General features: G+C 41.7%; 1 protein-coding gene across 3 annotated transcripts in view; it reads left to right on the top strand.

The window, feature by feature from the left end:
• Positions 1-23,720, top strand: part of TBXAS1 (thromboxane A synthase 1) — a 243,915-nt gene that overhangs the window by 89,208 nt on the left and 130,987 nt on the right. For 2 of the 3 annotated variants that reach the window (XM_040544945.1, XM_040544946.1), the window contains 2 exons: positions 1,136-1,188; positions 23,375-23,471. In XM_040544945.1, the coding sequence (XP_040400879.1) occupies positions 1,136-1,188; positions 23,375-23,471 (150 nt within the window). Of the gene's footprint in view, positions 1-1,135; positions 1,189-19,050; positions 19,386-23,374; positions 23,472-23,720 lie in introns of those variants that run through there. The other variant, XM_040544948.1, reaches the window with a different exon arrangement.

Below are 23,720 nucleotides of genomic sequence, written 5' to 3'. Positions count from 1 at the left end.
TTTGCTTATTTGGGTGCTAAGTTAACACCCGAGAGTGATAAGTGAGGCAACTACCTTTGATTACCAGATTTTTTGCTTGTTTGTTTAGTGTGGTAAAATGTTCTCAGTGCATTAACAGGTTACGCGGTCTTGTTTATTTATGTCTGTGGTTTATGTATTTATAACAGTTCATATTGTTCTAGCTAATATTCTTCAGCGTGTCTTAAAAATAAGAAAGCTTGAATATGAGACTTAAGTATTCTGTTTTGTTAGTTGAGTTTTCTCTAAAGAATGAAGATAGAGCACAGTAGTCTTCCTTGAATTAATATAAATGCAGATTAATGCAGTCAAATGTGTTATTTTTCCATAGACAAGTTACAAACACAATGCAGGATGATTTTCAAGTATTGCAGTTTTGTTAAAACAGATTTCTTTATATTCACTTTTGGGGATAATTTTTACACACCTTCTTTCAGATTAATCAATTTAAATTCATTTAGGACAGTAACAATTTAGTACAGAGGCAGACATGTTTATATAAATGGATACCAATTTTCATCAATTATGAAAATGAAACACAGTGAAAATTCTAAAAGTTTGTTAAAATGCATCTGCTTACTATTCTGCAGAATCTCCCAGGGGACTGCCTTGTGCTAAACTCCAATTTTGCTGGGTTGTTTTGTTTTTAGTTACATTATTCAAAAAAAAAAATCCCCACCGCCACCAACAAAAAAACCAACCCACAACCTTTTCAACATTCCCTCCATTTCTCTAGTGTGTTATAAGTCATACTTATTCTGTTATTAATTTCTATGTCAGTTTTTCCATCTACACACGTATCAGAATAAAATTATGAGTCAGGACTCTGATCATGAAATTAATCAAAAATATTGTGAAATGGTAACATATTTTGGACTGTAAAGCTCTGAAAACATATTAATGGCTTTCCAGATTTTCTTTTTCCTTCAATCATCATTTGTAGACTCTCCTTTCAGAGATGGACAATAAGAGAGAGATGAGATTATCAGCTAATGCAGTGTCTCTCTTGGTTGAGGTTCAGAGCTTTGATGTGAGTGTTAGCAATACCGTGGAACAGGGTTTCTGGGTTTCTGTTAAGCACTGTTCTAAAATATTGTGATGTTTTTCTTTTACCCAGGGCTTTTGGGAAAACCATACAAAACTCATAAAGGAGTATGGACCTGTTTGTGGGTAAGATTAGTCGTACCTTCAGCTTTCTGCTTTTGTGGGTCTTGCTGTTTGCTTTGGTTTGAGTTTATTGGGTGGGAGAGGAGAATATACGACAATAAGATGCTCATTGAAATGCAGAGTGCAGTATTTCAGACTGCGTGATAGAGGTGGAGGTTCTTTGACCGCATGAAGAAAGTATCCTTGGCTTATTTTAGTTCAGCATTTGGTGCTGGACTTCTTTCCAATATGCACAAAAAATTTATTTTTTCTCAGAACGATACAAAGCTACCAGCATCAATATTCTCTTTATATTTATAATTAAATAATTATAACATATTATAACATATATACATATAACATAACATATATACATGTAATTATAACATAATGTATTCTTTATATTTATGTGAAGAGTGGAAATAATAATTTAATGTCTTAAACAAACAAACAAAAACAAAAACCTAGTTTATGAAATAGTGTGAATTTGGTTCAGCTATTGCTGGCTATCTTTACGCAAAAATACTAAACTTAAAATACAATGAAGTACAGTTTAGAAATGAAGCATTCATCTCTCTATATCTCAGCTGTGCTCCCTTAGCAGGTTATTCAGAGTAAAGAGGGTTTAAGTGTATTTCTTCATCCAGCACTTCCACATTTCTGTGATCTTTATTTCTTTTCTGAGAACTACTTTCCTGTTGTCATTGCTTTAAGTGGAAATGCACTTGTTTCACGGTAACTTCTATTGTTTTGGTGAGTTGGTGTTTCTAGCATAATTATTACTTCAATGTGTAAGTATCAAGCAATATCCATAAAGTAATGACAAGATCAAAATTTTTTCCTGTGTTCTTCAGGAGTTTTAAGAAACTCTGTAAAAGAGCATATATGAATGTGTGTATGTATTTGTTCAAAAATACTACAAATACACTTTGGATGTTCTTCCAGCCAAAAAAGCTCTATCAAAAGGAAGTCAGACTCAGCCATACAGAGCATTTGATGCTCCAGTCACAGCCTTCTTGTGGCATTTATGCTCAGCCCTAAGGACAAAGTGCTGCAAGAAGCAGTGGAAATAATGAATTCCAAGGGTTAGGTACTTGTCTAATAGGAAATAATACATTGTCTTGGCTGGCCAGGAATGGAGAAATATATTCATTAACACTGTGGTAATTTGTATGTTGTGTAACAAATGCAAAAGGACTGAGGCTTATTATCTCCGTGACCTTTGGTGTGATGCCCTTAAATGACAATAATGCAAGAACAGTGGCATTCATTGCTCAGTATATTTCCCTCCTTATTAATATCGTGCCTATTTTTTCTAAGCTGAACTTGAGACAAGTTGCTATTTAGTCATCTGTCTGTTCACTTGGCCAGGCAGAGGCAATGTCATGGGAGAAAGAGGTGTGTAATTTCAGTCTGTGAGTGGATAGATAGAAAATTTCATTTCTCCCATCTACCCATAGCTGACAGGGGATGAAACCTCTGGGATACTGCATGGGCTGCAAAGCTGGATGGTGGTGGTAGTGGTCAGCCAGGACAGCTCTGCTTCCCTGCGATCCACTAGGTAGGAGGAGTAAGCAGATTGGGCATAACTGCATACCATTTATTGTGTGCTTGGAAAACTTCATTTGTGAGGGATCCGGGATATTGGCAGAGAATAAATGCTGCTTTTGATATCTCCCAGGAAAACAAAGCTAAGCTCAAATATTGCTGTGCTTGAGGTAAGCTTGATTTGTAGTTGAAGGAAAACATTTTCAAACCTTACTTGTTGAGCTGGTGTTCAATAGATGTGTGTATGTGTTGGGGGGTGTTTATCATGGTCCCGTCAATTACAGAAATTCCTTCTCTGTGCATCTGTGTGATTCTTTCTGTGGTTCTTTGAAATAGGCAGTAAATGGTAGGTGTGTTTATGTGCACGGCCCCAGTGAAGTATTGGATCTGGCAGTTGGAAGAAGATGTGGCATTTTGCTTTTTCCAGATTGAAAACTGCTTTCCAATAAGCATAAAGAGCAATAATCTTTATTTCTACAGTGGTGAAGTGAGTTGAATACAAATCTTTGGAACTGAAGCCTTTTTTTTCTTTCTAAGGTCACTTGAATAGTCTGAATGATACCATCACAACTGTTTTCTTTTGTGTGTGAATTGGTTTCCTTGACAACAGGATGTCAAATCAACTTTTCAGCTTTAATCAAGTCAAAACAATATATCCCTTCCATTCCAAAAGGCCTCAAGTCGTAGAGAATTATTTCAAGTAAGGCTTTTGTGGGTCACAAAAGCATTTTTTTTCCTTCGCTTCTGTGTGCTGATCCAAAGGAGAGGTGATGGTATTACTCTTTTATATAGAGAGACAATACGAATTGTCTTTGGATGTGTGTGTGCTGTGCAAACTGTCTGTTTTCATATAGAGATGGCCCAAGATGGAGGCCAAGTGGTGCATTTGGTGCAAAAGCAGAGTTGGAACAAAGGGAATTCAAGCCATTGACATAGTTTTTGAGTAGATCATGCAGCAGAATGATAGCTTTTGGTTCAGCTGCATTTTGGAGCATCTTCTATATAAGAAATCTGTCCTCTAAAATGTATGTGCTGGTTCCCATATCAAAAATAGAAAGTGAAAGACATCCTGTTTGGAAAGCAATCTAGTCTTGGTTTCTGTGGAACTTAGTGACTTCTGTCACTTATTTTTTGGATGTACTCTTGTTTTGATGCTTTGTTTTCACCCTGCAATATCCAGTTGTTCCATTTCAATTGCAGGCTTTGACTACTGGTGAGAAATAGGTGGTAAGAGGAGGCAGGGAAACAAAGAACTTCTGATGAGAAATGAATAGGGAGAGTATACTTGATAGAGTAAGAAAAGTGATTGCTACAACGGTAGCAGAGATGTAGTGGCTGAGTTGATTTTACTTTGTATACACACTTCATATTCATGTAACCACTTACTGCAGTTGCATTATTATGACTTTACAGCGCTGTAAGTGAGTATTAGTGATTTGGAGTGGGAAAATAGTGCCAAAATAAGTAACAGACTCTTGGCCCAGCAACACTCCACCAGTGAATGATCAGAAAATGCAATACAGCCACAAGAAAATAGGTGACTGAATGTATTCTGCCTTCAGCCATAGCAATACATTTGGATATGGGCAAGAGTATACGAGTTAATAAAATAGACCTCACTCTATGTAATCAAAGAGTAAGAACAGAAGAGTGAAATTCAATGTAATTTGTGGGGTGATACTCTTTCTTCATGTCCTTTTGCATCTGAAACAGCTTGCAGCAGACCAAATCCAACTCTTGCTCTTCATTCATTTGAACTCTCAGCTTCAACCTGCTGTGAGAAGTCTGGCCAACTATGTAGTAGAATAAGTGCTAATGAGGACAAGAACAATGTATAAGGAAGAGGTAAAGGGATGAGTCCAGGGGAAGCAAGAATAGGGTGCTTGGATTAAACCTGCCCTAGAAAGGAGATGGCAATCAGGGCGCTTGAGTCCAGGGTTGGACTCAGGAGGGTTGTTGAGCTGTGTACTGCTAAAGGGAGTCAACAAGCTCAAAATCTGCATTCTCTGATGGTGGGGAGGAATTAACGAGTCTGTTTCTGATGAGATCCGGTTGTAAGCCATTCTCATGCCCCAGTAAAACCACCAGCAGCAGACTGCATCTACCCATGCTGACCTTCTGCTGGGCTCCAGCATAAGCATCCCAGGATCAGCACAACATCACGGAAAGCATGTCAAGGTGCAGGTAGAAAAATAGGTACATGCATGCACTCCTGAAGCACTTTGTGAAAACACCGATGTGAATGGAGCTCTATTCCCATAAAAAGAGCATCTTATTTTGCATCAGGTTACTTCAGCACATTTTAGAGTAATATACAGAAAGCAACTTAAAATAGTGTAGAAAATTATCTTAAGGTGTTTATGGAATTACACATTGTCTGATCTTTTTTGTTTGTTTTTGTTTGCTTGGTTTTTGTTTTGTTGTGTTGTTTTTCCTCAAAGACTTCCTAATATTCCTTGAATTATTTCCTAATAGGTCATTATTGGAACCAAGATTGAGTCTGGTCATTTAAATGGTTGGGTGGTTTAAAGGATTAGGATAGATCATGGAGTCAGTCACTAACTTGAAATGTGTCCAGGGCTTAGTTGTGATTGTAAGCTACACTGGCAGTTGAGAGCTTTTCAGAAGTCTATACAGCTGGAGTTTGTTCTGTCTTAATGCTTGACTTCTCCTCTCCCCCCAGAAATGGTTGCTGCAGATGGGACTAGTTAGCATTTCTGCAGATGAGTCCAGAGCCAAATGGCAGTGGACAAGAAACAGGCTTTTCTTGCTGCTGTTCCTGGCCTCTGCATCAGGGCTGAGGCACACTGGTTAGTCCCTACAGAGGTCTGGAGCTTTCCCCTTTTCTGTGCAGAAGAGGGACGTGCTTTTCTGGGATTTGGAAATCTGGAGCTTTTCCTAAGTTGTTATCCTTACCAGCTATTCCTCCTCAAACACCACATTGAGAACCTAAAGTGGACTGGGGCAGGATCTCATCCTGCAAGGAACAACTGATATCTTCATCATGCACTTAAGTTACTTGAGGAAGCAGTTTCTTTACTGCCATTTTAATTTCACAAACTTGATCTTTGTTTGTTTGTTTGCTTTGTTGTTGTTATTGTTGTGTTTTACCTCTTGGTTTCTAACCTTATTCTGCTGTACGTGGCAAGAGTAATCCTGGGACGGGTATTCTCATCTTTGTCTCTGAAGACTCATGTAAAGAAATAATTTAGTTTTATGAAACAATCTTATCCTGCTTGATTTCCTCTTTTACACTGGGGCTCTAACGGATTTACCACCTCTCCTGTGGTCCTTCATTTATTTTGATATTTTAAACAATTTACTTTTCGTATTTCAGTTAGAGAAAATCATTGCTGGGCAAGCATAGGGGAGGGAAGAAAACCAGGCTTTCTATTTCTGATCTATAGCTCCTCATAATCTCTGTCTCACATTTAATCTAATAAAGATTTTTGGTAGCCTCACTTGCCTGGATTTTTATTTTCTTAGAGCAATACATTTATTATTTTTTTTTTTTGGACCAGAGTTAGGTCTTTCATAACCAGTCAAGATTTTTTTTTCCTCACTTTGTTTCCTTATTTGTCTGTTGTGATAATGCTCTTTGACTCTGCTGGATTGTTGATCACACCTAGAACTGCTACTCTGAATTAGTTCTCTTTCCTTTAAATACTTGCAAATCATGGACACTGTGCAGGAGAACCCTTAAATATGTGCCTAACTTTGAGCACAGGAGTAATCCCATTAAAGTCAATGGTGCTACTCAACATGCTTTGAGTTAGGCAGAAGTTTATCTACCCTGATGAATCAGGGCTGTAAAAGAAACAATTGCATTTGTGCTTGAAAAATATTTTAACTGCTGTTGGTACACATAAACACCTAGGTTTATTGTAGCTCAAAGAAGTTAATGCAGAGAAAAATATTTCTTCCCCCTCTCCACCCTCTCTTTTGACAGCACTCTGCATGTAGAAAATTTTATTGTTCCTCTGTGTAATGTGCTAGCTGTTCTCTCTGAAATGGAAGAGATTATCTCAAAAATTGACTGAACAATGGGGGAATCTTAATATTCTTAATTTAAACTCTCAGATTCCCCTCTCCCTACTTTTTTAATTAACACTTTTGGAATTTGCTAATTCTTAAAAGTCTTTTTAAGAAGAACCCAAACTTAATGATATTCCTGGCTAAAAATTAGTGCCACGCTAAAATGCTACATCTCCATCCGACTCCCCACACTTAGCCATAATTAGGCATTGGTTACAGTTAGTTCCAATAGTTAAATCAAGCTGCTGTAATAACTTGTGAGTTACTTAGGGGTATATCATCACCAGTATCTTTTCCCTCTCAAGCTAATTGGTCTTGAAAACATAGCCTTTTGTGGGACTGATGTCTAGAGATTTACCCGAAAGGTGACATGTCACACTGTTTTGAGAATTGGAGTCTGGTGTTACTGTTACAGTTGTAATAGGTTTGCTGCCTAATCATTGTGAAGGGTTTAAGCTCTGTGTACAGAGACCTGTGGGATGCAGTTTATAGGCTGAATTTGTAGTAAATTAGTTGAATAGTTTAATTCTGGCATGATTCAAATGTACTTTGGTCTCTGGGACCAAAGCAAAGTGATGCTCAGTGTACTAGTAACGTGAAAAGCGTTCATTAATGAGCTCTTAGCCACGGACAAAATCTTGCATGTGGACTATGACCTCCCACAAGAACCATTCAACTTGAGTTTGTCTGCTCTGTGAAGTTTGGTTTTCACTTTGTCACTGTAGCCTCTTGCAGTCCAAGACAGGACTTTTTTTTCTAGGTATTCACAAACACAGGACCCAAAGGCTCACCAAAATGTCATGGTCCCAGTCCTCAGTGCAGGCAAAACCATTTGGATGGAAAAGTTTGGTGCAAGTGATGAATTCTTCTGGGTGCAAAACCACCCATTTCCTGTGAGATTCTAGACGTAGCCCCGGGGTGGCTGCAGTGCAGGTATGTGCTCCCTGCTGCATTTTTTCCGTTTCTTTCCTCCACCCATGACTGCACCATGACTCCACTGCAGCTGTCCAAGCTGACATAACTCAAAGACCTGATGTAAGGTTTTACACCTCTGGAAAGGGAGTGTGAAATCCAACCAAATGAGGCTGATATTTTATCTGCACTTGGCAAGGCACCAAAGGACAGTGTCAGTCAGCTGCACCACGTTCCTCATGCTCATTTCTGTACTTGAAGAGCGTGTGGCCTGATGTGGTTGTAGCTTCAGTGAGTTAGTGTTTGCACAGAGGGAAATTCCCTGGTCAGTACAGCTCAACTGAGGCAGCATTGGTTGGGTGCAGAAAAGCTCTGTGAGACTGGCTACAGCTATGTCAGCTCTGATGACTGAAACAGTAGTGCACGCCCTTGCACCATATCTTAGCATGTGAGGAACCTGATTAAATTGAGGTCTGCTTCTGCATGTGCAGGTACCAGCTTTGGCTGGCTGGAGGTTGTACCTCTGCTTGCTCCCAAGGAGGTGTTTCTTAGTACCCATGTTTCCTTGCACACCGGTAGTGCAGTACTCAGCTGTTAAAGCGTAGTCCTCGTGAGCTTCAGGTTAAGATTATTTGAAAACTTAAGTTTCTTTTGAAAACATGTTGCCTGAGTAGCGTTTTACACCTAGTATACAATACAGGTGATCTTTGATCTGCACTGCCTGCTTCTTAGCTAATTAATGCTTAATATCATCATTTTAAAGGGTTTGGGATAGGATTGCTTAACAGATTGCCTCCTCTTAACTGTGTGACACTGTTATGATCAGCACCTGCATACCAGACTGTGGCATCCTAATTTAAGGGAGGAGGAGGGGATGTTCTGAGTGAGACCCATAGTTATAAAAACTAGTTTCCTAGACTTAGTTTCACCTTGAATCTATCCTTTTCACCATCTACCAGAGCCTGCATTTGTTAATCTTAACAGGCTGTAAAGTCCACCTTGTAATTTTTTCCCCCCTTTCTACCGTTCGGAAAGAAGTACGCTGGGGCCTTTAACAACTGAAAAATATGGGACGTTGTTTTAGTATACCAATCCTATTTGGAAGTATAGGAAATCAGCAGTGTTATATAATATGCACAGCAAAATCAATGCTTTTATTAGAATTTCCTATAGCAGCCAGAAGCATTGCCGCAAACCTGAAGCGGATGCATACGATACGTAATGTCCAGTAGCTATTAATGGTCGCTGACTTCACCAGCTATGTATCTGATTGTGAATTGGTGTTCCCAGTGCCACACATAGCAATTTTTAAATGAGGCTCTTGAATCATTTCCCCCTCTCTCTACACAGAGGGAGGAAAATGCATCATCCCTCCGATGTCCCCACCCCTTCCCTCTCTTGGCAGCCTTTGAAGCAGAGCAGCTTTACACCAGTGCTGCAACTCAGGAGCTCCTCCTGCCCTCCTTGGTTGCCAGCACCTCACAGGAGCTGTGGGTTACTGACTCTCCAGGTCACTCCCTACTGCCAGTTTACCCTTCTTTGTGGCAGCCCAAAGAAATCCAAAAGTGACTTCTGGCTTCCTTCTCATGTGCCATCAGAAGCATCAAGCAAAAGGGATTTCTCTTCCCCACAATTCCCCCACTGGGAGCTGGAGGAGAAGGTGCAGAGATGGAACTGGAAGCCAGCAACCAGTCCGCTGCATGTCTCAGTTCGCTGCCAGGAGCTCCAGGAGGCAGGTGCTGGTGCTGGTCAGACCCCTCTCCCCATGCTGGGGGGGAGTCCTGAGCAAAGACCTTGTGCGGTCTCTGCCCCTGAGCACACCCAAGTGTTGTGAAGGACTGGGTTTGGGTTGACTTTCTTAATTTCTTGGAAATTGTCACGTTTTCCTCCTCGAGGATTACTACAGCTTTGCCCAGGTATCTATGGAGGTGCCTCCTATTCCATTACTGCATCTTGTCCTTTGATGGTTCCACCACCCTGGCTCTGGATTTTATTTTTTATTTTTTTACCTTAATAGATATGTCTTGTGGGCATTGTTTTCATGCTTCTAGCTGCATTCCGTGCCCCCCCCCCCCCAACAACATTTGCCCTTGCTTTGTTTTCTTTCTCTTCCTTCTCCCCATCCCCTTCTACCCTATGCTATCTTCCCTCCATGCTCTAATTTTTATTCCTCCCTTGTTTTCTTACCCATGTTGAGCTGAAAACAGTAACATGACCTGACAATTTTACGTCATTCCAAGGTTTTTATGTACTTCCATAAATCTCTTCATTACCTTTTTATTGTTTTGTCATATATAGGTTTTAGTTTTTCCTCTACCTTATTAGTCTGGGGATCAATTTTAGTCTACTATGTTTTATTAGTAATAAGGGAAACAAAATATCTCCTTTTTCTTTGTTGGTTTGGCACCATCTTCAAATTACCCTTTTTTCTGTTTGACTACTTCTCTTCCTCCCCTGGAGAGCCTGCTTTATGTCAGACCTTCTGCTGGTAGGGAATTGGGTATGATTTCATCAGGCAATAGGCAAAAGTATAGCCCACTGCAGGGAAAGTTGTTGTTTTCAACTGTTAAGCTTTTTTTTTTTTTTTTTTTTTCCTGTTTTCCTAGTTCGCTGAGTGTGGAATGAGCTTGAGCCCCCATTACCCTGGGGACTGGGAATCTTTCTTTCCTTCATTTAAATCTGGTGGCTAAACCTGAAGGCTTGTCTTGAAGGAGGATTTATTTTAGTCATCCTGATAAAATTGTACTGGTATAATTAAACAGCTATAGTAACGTCAAAACACATCCCATGCACAGACACAGCTGTTGTGGAATGGCACAGACTAAATCATGGAAAAAAGCGACCAACTCCCTCAGCAATTATTATTTTGATAAGGCTTGCTCCCATAGGAGTTTTTCCTAGTCTGAGTTAAGATTCCGGCCATGTCTTGTCCCAGAATCTCTTCTCTTCACCCGTGTAAACAAGCCTGGAAATAGTGGTCTGGACCTTCAAGCTGTTGTTTACCTCAGCGTAGCTCCATTAAAGGCAAAGAGCCATGACTATTTGAGGGTCTTGACCCAATGTTTTTAGGTCTCTCTCATGTCATATAACTTTGATTTTTGGATGATGGTACCTATTGAATAAAATTAGGTTTGGTACAGCAAATGTTAAGACGTATCCAGACATCTTAAAGTAGCTTACAGAAAAAGGAGTGAGTTGGGAGCAATGTTCTGACTCTGTAAGGGCTAGCAGTAGACATTTTATCACTCGGCAATAATCCAAGCTTTTCTTTCAATGTTGGAATCTGTTTTATTGAAAAAGGATTTTGGCAAGGACACTGGGAATTGCTGCAGTGTCTTTCGAAAATGACAATATGAGAGGATCTTGGTTCTTTGGGGCCTTTTATCACATAGAACATCTTATGAAATACTCTGTGGGAAGGACCAAAGTAAAATATTATCAAATCAGCCTAACAATTTTCTATGTCCACTGGCTGTCCATTTGGCCCTACAGGTAATAAGCTACGCGTGGGGCAGGAGAATGAGAAAATCAGTCGAAAAGTGCAGCACAGAGGCAGGAGTTAAAACAGGTCAGATGGTAATGTAATATCATGTGGAAAAGTGTTGGCCTTTAAATATTAAATTATTTTCTGTTAAAATAACTTAAATTCTGATTCTGAGGCAGAGAAATGTATTGTAAAACTGCAAGATTAAATACTTGAAGTGACTAAATTTATTCTTGCTGCAGACCCAACTTTTCTCTTAAGTCAGTGGCATTTTATTTGCTTTTGTCCAAGACAGTAACACAACTGGATTTTCATCAATAGTGAAAAATGGAATTGAGTTTGGGAAACTACTGTACCTGTTGATTTCCATAGCAAAATGCTTGAATAAATACACAGTCCCTGATGCACCATTGATACACCATTGTGTTTATACGTGCACCTGACTGCTGTGGGCGTTGCATTCAGAGCAATTCCCCATCCCATGCTTCTTTTGAACCTGCTATTTTGAATACTGCATTTCTGTGAGTGGCTACTCCCATGATCTCCTCCGGCTGTCACCCCAGAAATCTGCGGGCTGTCCCTGCCTGTCCCCTCCTGCCGGAGGAGCCGGAGCAGCGAATTGTTCTGAGGTCAGAGGAGAAGAGGCTTTTGCTAGCAGCGCTGAAGCTGCCGTGAAGGCAGCATTGAATATTTAACTGTGAGGTCTCTGCTGGATTAAAAGGGCTCCAGGTGAGGAGAGCATGATCAATACTTACAAATATTAAAAGTGGTGCCTTCTCCCTTCCTTCTTCCCCTTTCTTTCTTTGCCTACAGGACACGAAGTATCTGAATCCCCCAGACAATTGCTCACGCATTTACATTTTCATTTGCTTGGTTTATAGCAAGGCTGTTCAGGCTTTTGGGAGGGGCAGCTATCAAAGACGTACAAGCACTGCCATTGTGTTTTATTGTTCCAGTCCATTTTTCCCTGTGAATGCAGGTGGGAGTTTTTCAGTGGGTTGGGTTTTGGTTTTTTGTTTTTCCCTCCTCTATCTCTCTCTCTCTCTTTTTTTTTTTCCTTCTGAGCATTTATAACCCTTTTATTGTCAGTCTTCAATCATTTTTGATAGATCAATATATTTACTTCAGTGATGGTTCATCCTACAGTTGTGCCTGTATTTTTTTGCCTTTTTATTGGGGTTATGGATAGATTCAGTGGGTTATATCTCTGCTATAGCTCTGTTGCTGCATGAGGATCAAGTCCCTTGATCTTGCCCCAGCACCAGCATGTTTAGAAGGAATATGTGCTGTTTGCATTGGCCTGCTTTCAGCTTGCTTTCCCTTTTTTTCTAAGTAGACCCTGAGCAATTAAAAATGCAAGCTTTTGTTGAGAAATGTTCTTCCCAAAAATATTAAGTACAAATACTGGCATTTCATGTGCACTCTACTGTCTGGAGGGAAGGGCTCTAGGAAATAGTTCCAGCAGACATCAGAGACCCAATGGGTTTTGGAAGTAATATAGCAAAGCAATGTTGGATGATAACATTTACTCAGCTCAGAAATGAGGCAGGTCCCCAGGAGTCCTGAGGCCTTTAGCCAAGCAGCTATGACCAAGCCAAAGAGAAATTCTTCAGCCTACGTCTCACTAACATCCCAGGGCGGCCAAATGTGGGCTGGGGACAGCTGACTAAAGCAATCATGAGCAGAGCTTGAATGTGTACAGCATATGCGTGGGGATCGGGTCTCAGCACTGTCATGATGCGCCGTGCTGGGGCTGTCCTTCAGGAGAAGGAGGTGGGTGAACAGGGTGGAAGGGCAGCTCCGCTGAAGAGGACTAAACGAGCTCCATCATCCTCAGGGATTCAGGCAGTCACAGGATAAGATAACATAAATGTAATTTTTTATAAAATTCCACCCCCACCATCTGGCTCCAAAAAAAAAAAAAGGCAGCAAAAGAAGCGTATTTGTTACAATTGATAATACGTACAAGGTGGTCAATGAAAAAATAGGTCAACGGAGCGGTGCTCTTAGTAATATTACTATTTGAAATACGATCTGTGTTGTATAACTACACACTAAATATTGGGTCAATTCCTCGAACTTGCATGGATTTCAGTGAGGTTTAATAATTTAAACCAGGTGCTCACATTAGCTGATTGTATAGGATATTATCCCCGTAGTTGTCTTACCAGGACCGTATCTGCCCTGTGTCCTTCAGTACTTCAGTTTTTAGGCTGAAATAATTTGCAATGTTATGAAAGTTGTGACTCAACTGCTTCCCAGCAGCGTGTTGTCCATTCGTAACAGCAGATTTTCCTGGAAGTCATTACTTTGGAGTGCCATTGTCAGCTGTGCACATCCCTTCTGCTCCTGCCATCCTTTGTGGCGTAGATTCGCCTGTTGTTGTGAGCAAGGATGTTACCACTGATACACAATCTATCAGCTTTTTCCATTCTTTTCTCCCTTTTCTCTGTTGAATTGCAGTTTCCTTTGTCTTCTGCGTGGTGCACTGAAAGAGGTTGGGAAATTTATCACGGTTATTTTAATGGGTTTTTAAGGTCCAGCACGACACAGATTGAATTGATTGAGGAAAATTTCCTGGAGCTGCAGCTTTTTTTTTGCTATTAAAAATATTTCTATCTTTAGATTTTTTTTTCTCTAAGAAAATGTATCTATTTTTTCCTTCTAGTCCTATAACAAAGCCCAGCTTTCTAATGTTTCCACATGGTCAGATATTAGCCATTTCCCGAGATAATTTAGTTTGGTCATGTGTACGGCTAGCATTTTTATTGTAAAGAATTCTGCTAGTGGTTTCATGATAAATGCATAAAGCTCTGGGAAATGACTTTTATTGGGCTTAGTGCGCATTTAATAATGCATTAACAAAATTAAATGATTTTGTGTGTGTAGGTCTTAAAAATGTATAGAAAAAGTATACACTACCATAGGTATGCAAGGACTTTAAAAGAAAAAAAAAAAAAAGAATCTTGCCTGAATGCATTTTGTATGCTGTAGCATAAAAAAAAAGTCCATTCCCAGGAGCTCAGTAGGTGGTTACTATCCTTTTTTCCTTTGTTTCAACTTATTTTTAAGGCAGACCAGGAAAGAAAAATGAGTCCCAGTGACTGCCCATCTTGTGCCAGCCTGGCAACCCTTTCCTTGCCAGAGTGAGGCTGCCCGGTGCTGGCTGGCAGCTGTGAGCACAGGGCATGTGAACCAGCTGTGTGGTGTGCCCGTTGTTTGGACTCAGCAAGCGCTGCTTTTGTTTGCTTAAACTTCAGATATCTTCAGGCTGGTAGCTATGGCCGAGTTGAAGTCTCTTGTTTCTTATTTAAGAAAGCATCGTACTGTATGTTTGTGTAGTTTGTTATGCAGAAGTCAATATGGCTTACTCATTTCATCACGGTGTTGTGTACACGGCGCAGGAAATCAGTGCATTGAGTCCCATCTATCTTGGAGGAATTAAAATATTCTAATATTAAGACAGGATGATACCAGAAGTGCATGGATCTGCATTAACGTAAGCAGAGCAAAGGAATAAAAAGTGATGGTGCACAATATATTGCAGCGCTCTCATTGATTTAAGATCCAAATGCCACTAAGAGGGGGTAGGCTGATAGAAAATTGTCTATGTTTATTTCAAACACATGGAAAAATAAAATATTGTGTTGTCCACGACTGCTGATTGTATTTACAGGAGGCAGATGAGCTGTCTTGCCTGGGAAGAAATAAAAGATAAAGTACAGAATTAAAACAAACAGAAACAGCCTACTGATTTTGAATGCCTCTGTTCTGAATGCCTCTTTTGAAGATATGTATCAGGACATGACTTTTCAGCAGATAGAGATGCTCAGTGTTTTCTGAAAGCTGTTCCTTTCCTTTAGGGCTAAAATGGATAACCAAAACCGGAGATATGAAAATCTCTAGTCACACTTGAGTCCTGGCCATGACATGCAAACTATATGTGAGATGAAGGTTGTAGAAATGCAGTCTTACACATGGCTTTTGTTTGTACCCTGATGTCAGGTCTCAGGGAGGAAAAATAATAAAAGTTTCTATTTTATTGTGGTCAGAAATGCTTTAATGAGAGGCAGAAGTTAGATCACACAGGTTTTGTTTTAGTTTTCTTGAAGTGTTTGCTTATATGAGGTTAGTGATGGGCATGTAACTAGCAACTTTATTACATTGTGGTTTTATTATAGTCAACCTGTTCTATAGATTGCTGTATCTTGCCGCATCATAATATCACGAATTATATTTAAATCCTTCCACATCTCCCCAATTTCATTTTCTCTGCATGGTTGCACATGTTTTTGTCCCCCACCCCCAAATTTTCCCTGGAGCCTGCACCATGATGCACACATGCTCTCCTGCTTCCTGGGACACAGAGGATCCTCCCTGGTTTTCCTGCTGTCCACTCAGATGGGTCCTCCCTGCTCTGCTAGAAAGCAGCAATGCCCTGCACGCCCCGCTTCCGCATGTTCTCTAAGCCATATTTTTCTGAGTGGCATCCCAGTTGTATCCCTCATCTTCAAGTACACTGCACTATCTCCATTTATCTTGTGTGAAATGACTGCAGCCCAGCCACCCTCACACTTCCTGTTGTTTCCTAGAAATTGCTCACCTGTCTGTCAAGGGAAGCTGCTTCCAGCTTCTGACTAGAAATCAGAATATGTGCATCTCCCTCCCTTTTCTTTTTCTTCTTCTTCTTCTTTTTTTCTTAAATAAAAGACAGAGAAAGGGCTGCCCTTTTTTAACCTTAGTAATATTGTCTGCTTATCGTCCTCAGCCATCTCGTAGCCTTTGCTTTTTCTGCACTGATAAAAACAGGTAATGCTGTCGAATATAAATAATAGACTCACACAAATCCATATAAACGAACACTGTGTAAATGGTGGCAAGTAAAGTTTGGAGAAACAGAAAGTTTGCTATCTCCCAGATGTAGCCTTCCCTGGAAATAGTAATCCAGTGTTCTGGAAATAGTAACCTGGTGGTTTTTTTCACAGCGCATGAAAAAGGAATAGTTTGGTATTGAATTAGGTGCAGAGAGCCCAAGATGAGACTGCTCTCACGCTGTGTCTCGCAAGCCCACAGAAAGGCCAGGCACACAAATACGCTGAAACACACAGGAAACGTCTGCTGCAACATCACATGAGGTCAGTCAGGCATACTGTGCTTTAACGAGCGCAGACAAAACAAGCTTTGGTGAAAATGTCACAGTCTAAACATGGGTAACAAAACACAGACTAATACAGTCCAAGCTTGGTGGGAAACACGGTGGGAAAAGATTTAGAAACCTTCTTCTGGTGAGCTTGCCAAGTTGAGAGCTACAAGCATTTTGAGCATCACCCAGTCACGACGGCACCCTACTTCCAGGCAGGAGTTGCTGGCTTCTTAATAATGTCAGAGCGCTTCTCATTTCCAGGAGCATCCTATAAAAAGGGTCCCTTATTTATGGCTTTCACTGGGCATTAATGAAGTGGTGCACTGATGAAGCTAGTCAGCAGGAGTGACGTGACGCAAAACGGCGGCGCTGCGGTGGTGGCAGTCATTTTCGCCCGGACGCTGGCATCAAAATAAACCCTCTGGCCCTGGGAAGGGGAAGCTCCCAGCTGTGGAGGAGCACAGCCTGCACCCCGCCAGGCCCTGCTCTTCTCCCACTGCCTGCCCAGCACAAGAAAATAAATGTTTCTTCTACTCACATCCCTCCCTTTTGCTGCTTCTCTTCCCCATCCGTGAACACAGGCATGAGTTTGGGGGCTTGCTGTGACCGGACTTTGCACTTGGATCTGGACTAAAATTTCCTCAGGAAACCAAATGGATACAGATTGCCCAATATGCTTGTATAATTCAGAGGGTTGTTTTTTCTTCCCCATGGCACTTTGTGAGCTTAATTTAATCCCTTGTCATTCCTTATACGTGGGTAAATGTCAGCTACTTCTTTTCATGAATGAATTAACACAGCCATGTGGAGTCTGCATCTCCCACGCTGCTCACTTGGAAGGGGGCTGGTAAATGAGGGTGAGACACTCAGGTTGCTAAACCCTAGCCCAAGTAAGAGATGCCCAGAAACAGATCTTGCTTGCAACGTGGTGTAAGGTACTTGAAAGGCTCTACCAGCTCTGTAGCTTGCAGTGGCCCTAGCCAGCACCCCTTTTCCTTACCGCTAACCCTGCTCCTGTGCCACAGGTCCTTTGTTGCACCTGACAAGGGAGGAGCTCCTTCTAATGTAGCTATGCTTTTCGTGGTGGAGAGAATATAAATAATCCCAGCATTTTCCTCCTTTCTCGATACTTCCTTAAGCAAGTAGGAAAGCAGAGGTCTTTTGGCAAGGTGCAAGCCTGAGATAGCGCCGAGGTTCTTGGTATGTAGAAGATAGCATTTTTAATCCAGGGTTTGTGGACAAAGAGGTGGATGCCGAGCAATACAGGGCAGCACAGACAGCGTGTGCGAGTGCCTGGGCATCTTGTTACGGGATATTTTTAATGCGGTCAGGAATTAAATTAATAGTTTTGTGTGCTTATTTTGAAGCTTTCATGCCATGAAAAGAAGTACAATTCATAGAAAAAGGAAATGAGGAACTATTTATTCTTAAGTAGAAATCACTGTGGCCATGTCTTCTTCATGAATTTATACAATGGGTTGGATTAGTCTTAGGCTAAGGCATGTGGGCGCTGGCAGAGCTGTGGTTGGAAACTTTTCTTTGTGTCTGAGACTGCTTAGTGCTACCAGTGCTTCATTTTCATGTGCAACAAGATCACCTGTGTCTAGGGTGTCTTTTTTAAATTTTTCTCCCCTCTGAAGAAGCCATGTGCATGTCTCAGTTCGCTGTCTGGAGCACACCGAGTGTCCAGGAAGGGCGCTCCCTTGGTTTGTGTCGCAGCCTGGGATGCAGGAGAAGAGGCACAGGAGCACTACAGATGTTCCAGCGAGCTTCCTGAATAAGCCTGAAGAAAGCCAGCCCCAGATTTTCAGATGTAAATGACAGCCGAGGAGCCCTGGTCCTGCAGGGAGTCAACAGGAAAAAGAGCTGATGGCTGGCAATTCCCAGCTCCTCCATCCCTGCCTGTGCCTTGGTCCTGCAGCTGGAAAGTACAGGACTTTATTTGTTTTCCCTGCTGTTTGTTGCTTGTGGTTATTTAAATCTGGGGCTCTCCAGGCCTCCTATTTATGTATAACTCTGACCAAATTAGGGCCCAGGGACCTTTGAGGACTCTCACTGCTAATACAACACAAATAATAATTGGACTCATGGGTACCTGGCAATTTTTTGTCCCCTCCTTTTCTTTCCTCTTGGACTAAAGTAGCCATTTCTGCGAAGGCTGTGTTTGGGCTTTGCAGCTGTTAGTTATGTATCGTTTAGTCCTGCACAGTCTGAGCTGCCAGCAGGAGCCAGGAGGGGACAGTGCTCGTGACAAATCAATTTACTGACCTCTGAAATAATTAACCAAGTAACACCAGCCTTGAGTCCTATTTTACACAAGCAGTGTGCTATTCATTTTTTGCATTTTTCTGCCTGCGGTGAATGAGTGTTTCTAAATAATAGAGGCAGAGTGATCGAGGATTTTTATTTTTTTTTAATGTTTCCTAAGAAAATTAGCCTTTTCCACTGTATTTCTAAGTATGCAAACACATATATATATATATATTTCTTTTTGTTCTTTGCTCTTCCCTGAGGAAGATGGAGATAATAAAATTGGTGCTGTTCTTTTTTTTTTTTTTTCATTTAGCTTTCCAGATGATCTTTGTGTACTTTACCAGACTGCAGCATAGAAAACAAAACCTTGTTTATTGCCTAACAACATATATGTGATTTATGATGAATGTGCTGTGTTTGTAATCCACAGGACTGATAACAGATAGGGAGATCAAAGTCTTCTGTGAATTGACAGAAGCGCTATAAACAAGGTGAAAGGGTTGCAGGTGTTTCCCATGCAGGTGTTACCCAAAAACACGTGGCCCTTTGCCATGGCGTGCCCCGTGTGCTCTCTGGCTTTCCCCATGCAGTGAGGTGGCGCTTCTGTGGATTTGCACGCAGCTGGTGGATCCGCTACATCACCTGGGAACAGCAAGCTGTGCCCCCAGGAGTCCCGGGTCTGCCTGGGTGCTGCAGGGACTGGGCTGTCCAGCAGGGCCCTTATCTTACCGGGGCTGTAGCTCTTCAAGAAGCACTGGTGGGGCATGTGGCAAACAGCAGAAGTCATAGCTAGATTGCTGCATGTCCTGGAGGATAAAAGAAAAGACGTAGCTACTAAAGGACTAAGTAAGTGCAAGGAGGAGCACAGCGTCCTGCGGGAAACCTGAACCAGGTAGAAGTCTGTGTCCCTTTCATGAGGTGCTATATGAACGGTGACTGCTCCTACAAACCAAACTGCTGCAGGTGACAGGTATTTGTAGCCTCTAAAGTTGTTAAAACACTCTGGATGCAGATTAACTTCCTTTGCTCAATACACCACAGTGTAACCACCCCCTTGACCTTTGGTAAACACGCTGGAGGGCAGCCTGGCTTCTCCATGACTTCTGGGAGTGAATCTATGCCCTCTGTTGAACATTTCTGAAAACCATTTTGCTCAGCCCTGCCTGGGTCGGTGCACCACAGGCTCCGTGCCTCTTGCACCAGCAGCCTCTGGGGTGATGGCGCCTCGTCGCCTGGTGCAAGCCCACTCTGTCCTCGGGCTGATGGACCACGTCTGCTCTGTCTTGTCTTCCAATGGATCTGAAACCACTGGTCTAAAAATGGGAATGTTTTCCTCTAGTTTGGAGGGCTGCATTTTAAACTAGAATTTAAGAGAAATTGCCCCTGCAGCGTGGCTTAAAAAAGTGAGACCTCATCTACACTTGAAAATCACACTTATGTGCGTCATGAGTTTTTGTTTTTACGGGTGTCTTACAACCGATTCCCATGTGGACAGAGTTGTGTTGCTCTAAGGACACCGTGCTATATTCACACATTTGTGTTTCTGTGCAGGAACGAGGTAATAGCCTAAGCACTTCTATTGCACGCTGAATGCCCTGCATGAAAATATGACAGAGGGTTGGGTTGAGCAGTGTAGTGGTACTGTAGTGCTGTAGTTAAAGGCAGGACTTAGGCATGTGGACAAGCCCTGTGAAAAGATTAACCTAGAGAAAGTTAATAAAAAGTGGTGTCCTAAATTATTCATGAATCCATTTGTAATGCACTTGCTGGGAGGCTTTTGTTTTTCTCAAACTCTTATTTATTAAAATCTGACAAGAATATCGGGTTTTGTTCAATAATAAATCTAAGTCTGTGCGAGGTTGGTGATATCCTCATGTAGTAATACAGAATAAAAATGAAGTAACATGGCAGGGGTGAATATGTTATTTACTTTGGAAGAATAGATTATTGTTCAGGAGGATTTTATCTTTTATTTGCCATTTCAAATCAAGTAAAAAAAATCTATAGTTGGGAGATACCATTTTGGGTTGAGACTGAGGCCTTGATCCTGCAGAGGATTTTAAGTATATTAAAACTCAGTTAAGTGTATTTCTGGTGGTTTTGCAAGTTCTAGACCTGTGTTTGGTAAATGAAATAGCTCATACAATCTTGTTTCATACGTAGCTCTTATCCTTTTTCCTTAACTTCAGGGGAAGAGCATGGAAGTCATGCTCCTAGTTTGTGCATTTTGACTTCCAAAGTATGTCCAAACATGCCCTCTTCTTTCTTTGTCCCAGAAAACAGTAGAAAGATTATACTCAGAAAGTAGGAGAACGGAAAAAAAGGCAGGAAGAGATCTTCTACTGCTTGGGATACAATAGACGATTGTCATCTGAGTGTGTTTTACAGCAGTTGTTTCTTAAAAGCAGGCAGAACTTGGTTTAAAAAGCAATATAAGATATTTTTTTCAGTATTTTCAATGTATTAATTTTAAGGGATTTTTTTCCCTTCTGTTCTTTCTTCTTCCCTGCCCTTATTTATAACTGGATAAGGAAGGGGAAAGCGGATGCCTATAGACAGAAAGTTAGAGAAGACTAAATAAAAAAGAAAGAGCTTAGCTGTGGAAGCAGAACTGGGAGTTCGGATGACTGGTCTGAGCCGGAGGATGATGAATAGATTTGTTTGCATAAGCTTGGCCTGTGAGTCACTTTCTTGTAAAAGCAGCTTGAGCAGGAGATGCTCCTGTCCCAAATTTTAGTCCTGAATACCTTCGAGCACAAAGCGTACTGTGACATAAGGGCTCTGACTGTGAGTACTGTCCCCTTGTTCCAGCAGAACAGAGCAGGCTTTCTGCTACTTCCCAGGACTGAAGTAAGCTAGAGGTGTCATGCACACACACAACATACTTTGCATGATATATAGTGTGGTGTCTCTTGGTGCTCAGGGTTAAAAAAATATCTGGGTAGACAACTGGCTTCTGCTTGAGATTTGGACTCTGTTTTTAGGGATTTGGCCCCTATGGAAAGTTGTGTGTTGGGGTACAGGTCACTAACCTTTAAATGAAACACTGGGGAGGGGAAGAGAAATGTAAAGTGTGAACAGACATCAGCAAGAGACACCATTATTCATGGCTGATCATCCTGGGTAGGCTTGGAGGGGTGAAGATTTTCACCCTGGGAGCCTGCTTTGCCTCTCTGACATCAGAGAAGTTGTACAAAGTACATGAGGAAGGGACATGTTGGGTATTATCATCTTTGCCAAAGGTTGATCCAAACTCTATTGAAAATGAGGCCTCAGCTCTTCCTTAGGCAACTATCAGGACTCTGAAGAAAACTTTGTCCATTAATAGGCAGATACTTTGCTATGGTTTAGCAAACTGGGAGAGGTGAGAAAGGTTTATTTTAATAGAATATGTCGAACCCATGTCTAAGGTACAAGTGGAGCCTGTGGGTTGAATTTGGGAAATAACTGTTCTCTCTGGAAACCCACCAAAAACAAAGAACTCTTCCTTCCTGAAGATTTTTTTCTTACTCTTCTGTGCTATTTGTTTCTTATGAGTTTTGGTGGTATGGAGGTCAAGGTGGACTGTGAAACCCTGCTTTGGAATCAAGATATTTGTCTGACTTGTTTGCCCCTGGTGGAATCAGTGCTGCTGCAGCTTCATTGCCATGGGAACCTCCAGTTACTAAATTTAATTCAGCCCAGGGTTTGCTTGTCTGCTCTGTTGCTGCAATGTAGACAGGTGATAAGCAACATATTGATACTAGGCTGTATCGTACCAAAATGATCAGGCGTTGATATTACCGCAGTGTTGCAGCATCTGTGGTGCTGCTCTTGTGCTGTGCTCTGAGCTGCAGAGCCTTCCTGTGCCTGCCTCCAGCCTCCTCTTCCTCTCTCCTGGCAGAGCAGAGGCAGCACCACCTGCATAGTCTTTCTGGCCCAGCAACCGGCAAAGGTAGGGACCGCAGGAAACCTCTGCTTGCTGGCCGTGCTCCTTCCACGCCCTGCACAGCAGCCAAGCAGTCATGGAGTGGCCATGGGCCTTGGGGGAAATCCTGCTGGAGAAGGGGGCTCTGTGGCCCTCAGAGCTATGGGGTGCGGGGTGGGTCTCTGTACTTCTGTAGCACCCACCATGGTGTCAAGTCCCTCAAGGGACAGATCCTGGCACCACGAGATCTGATCAAACTGGGAGCAGGGAGATGGAAGGTGTATGAGCGGAGAGCAAGACACCCCTGTCACCCAGTCTTGCCCTAAAGTTTTATTACTGTCTTTATGCTTGGTGAACCTTGCAGCTTTTTTTTTTTTTTTCTCTTTTCATCCCTCAGTATCTGTTAGATGGGTATGTTCACGGTGATGATGAGCCTGTGGTCTGAGATGCGCTCAGTTCCAGTGCTTCCAATAGAAGTGGTGGAAGTGTGCCTTTACTGCAGCCACACCGGGGGGACATTTTGTATGACTAGCTGCAGGATAATTGATGTTGCAAGTCTTTCATGACTGTTGGAGTTGTTGGTTACTAATGCTTTGCCTCTGTGTAGTTAGGTTTAGTGATACTGCATCACTTTGTCCAGAATTCACAAGTGAGTGCAGGGTGTGTAAACCATTAGGTTAAAATGCTGGCTAAGTATTGATTAATCAGTAAAAGGTTTTAAGCTGTTTCCTTTAAATTCCAGGATCATGCATCTTAATTTAATAGTTGAGAGGGAGGAGGAAAGATACTGATCTACACAAGGGAATACATTTTCTGTAGTACTTGCTCATGACAAGTATTTTCAAGCCAAGAGAGAGATTTTAGAGAAGGTGATGATTCTCTCATTGATGTTATCTGCTAAAATGGTTCTCTACTTCCTTTCTTTTAGATACTACATTGGTCGCCAGATGTTTGTGGTGGTCTCCACACCAGAGATGATCAAGCAAATCCTAGTGACAGACTTCAGTAACTTCACCAACAGAACTGTAAGTAGATAGAAAGGTCCTCTTTGTGGCCAGAGGTGGTAGTACTGCTCATTTGAGCTCAGACAAAAAGTGACTGCAAGACAGCTGGAAATAGAGGTGGGGAGGAGTACAACATGGTTCCTAAAACTTAAAGGTATATAAACTCACTGTATGCATTTCAGTCAAAGGCTCCTGTTACCAGCACACTCTGTGGATGAAAGAGACCATCTTTAAAAGAAATGCAATGCCCTTGTGACTGAGGCACCGAAT

This window comes from Cygnus olor, chromosome 1, assembly GCF_009769625.2.
Source record: "Cygnus olor isolate bCygOlo1 chromosome 1, bCygOlo1.pri.v2, whole genome shotgun sequence".
Lineage (NCBI taxonomy): Eukaryota > Metazoa > Chordata > Aves > Anseriformes > Anatidae > Cygnus > Cygnus olor.
Note: the sequence above shows the minus strand (reverse complement) of the source record. Positions and strands in the feature narration are given on the sequence as shown.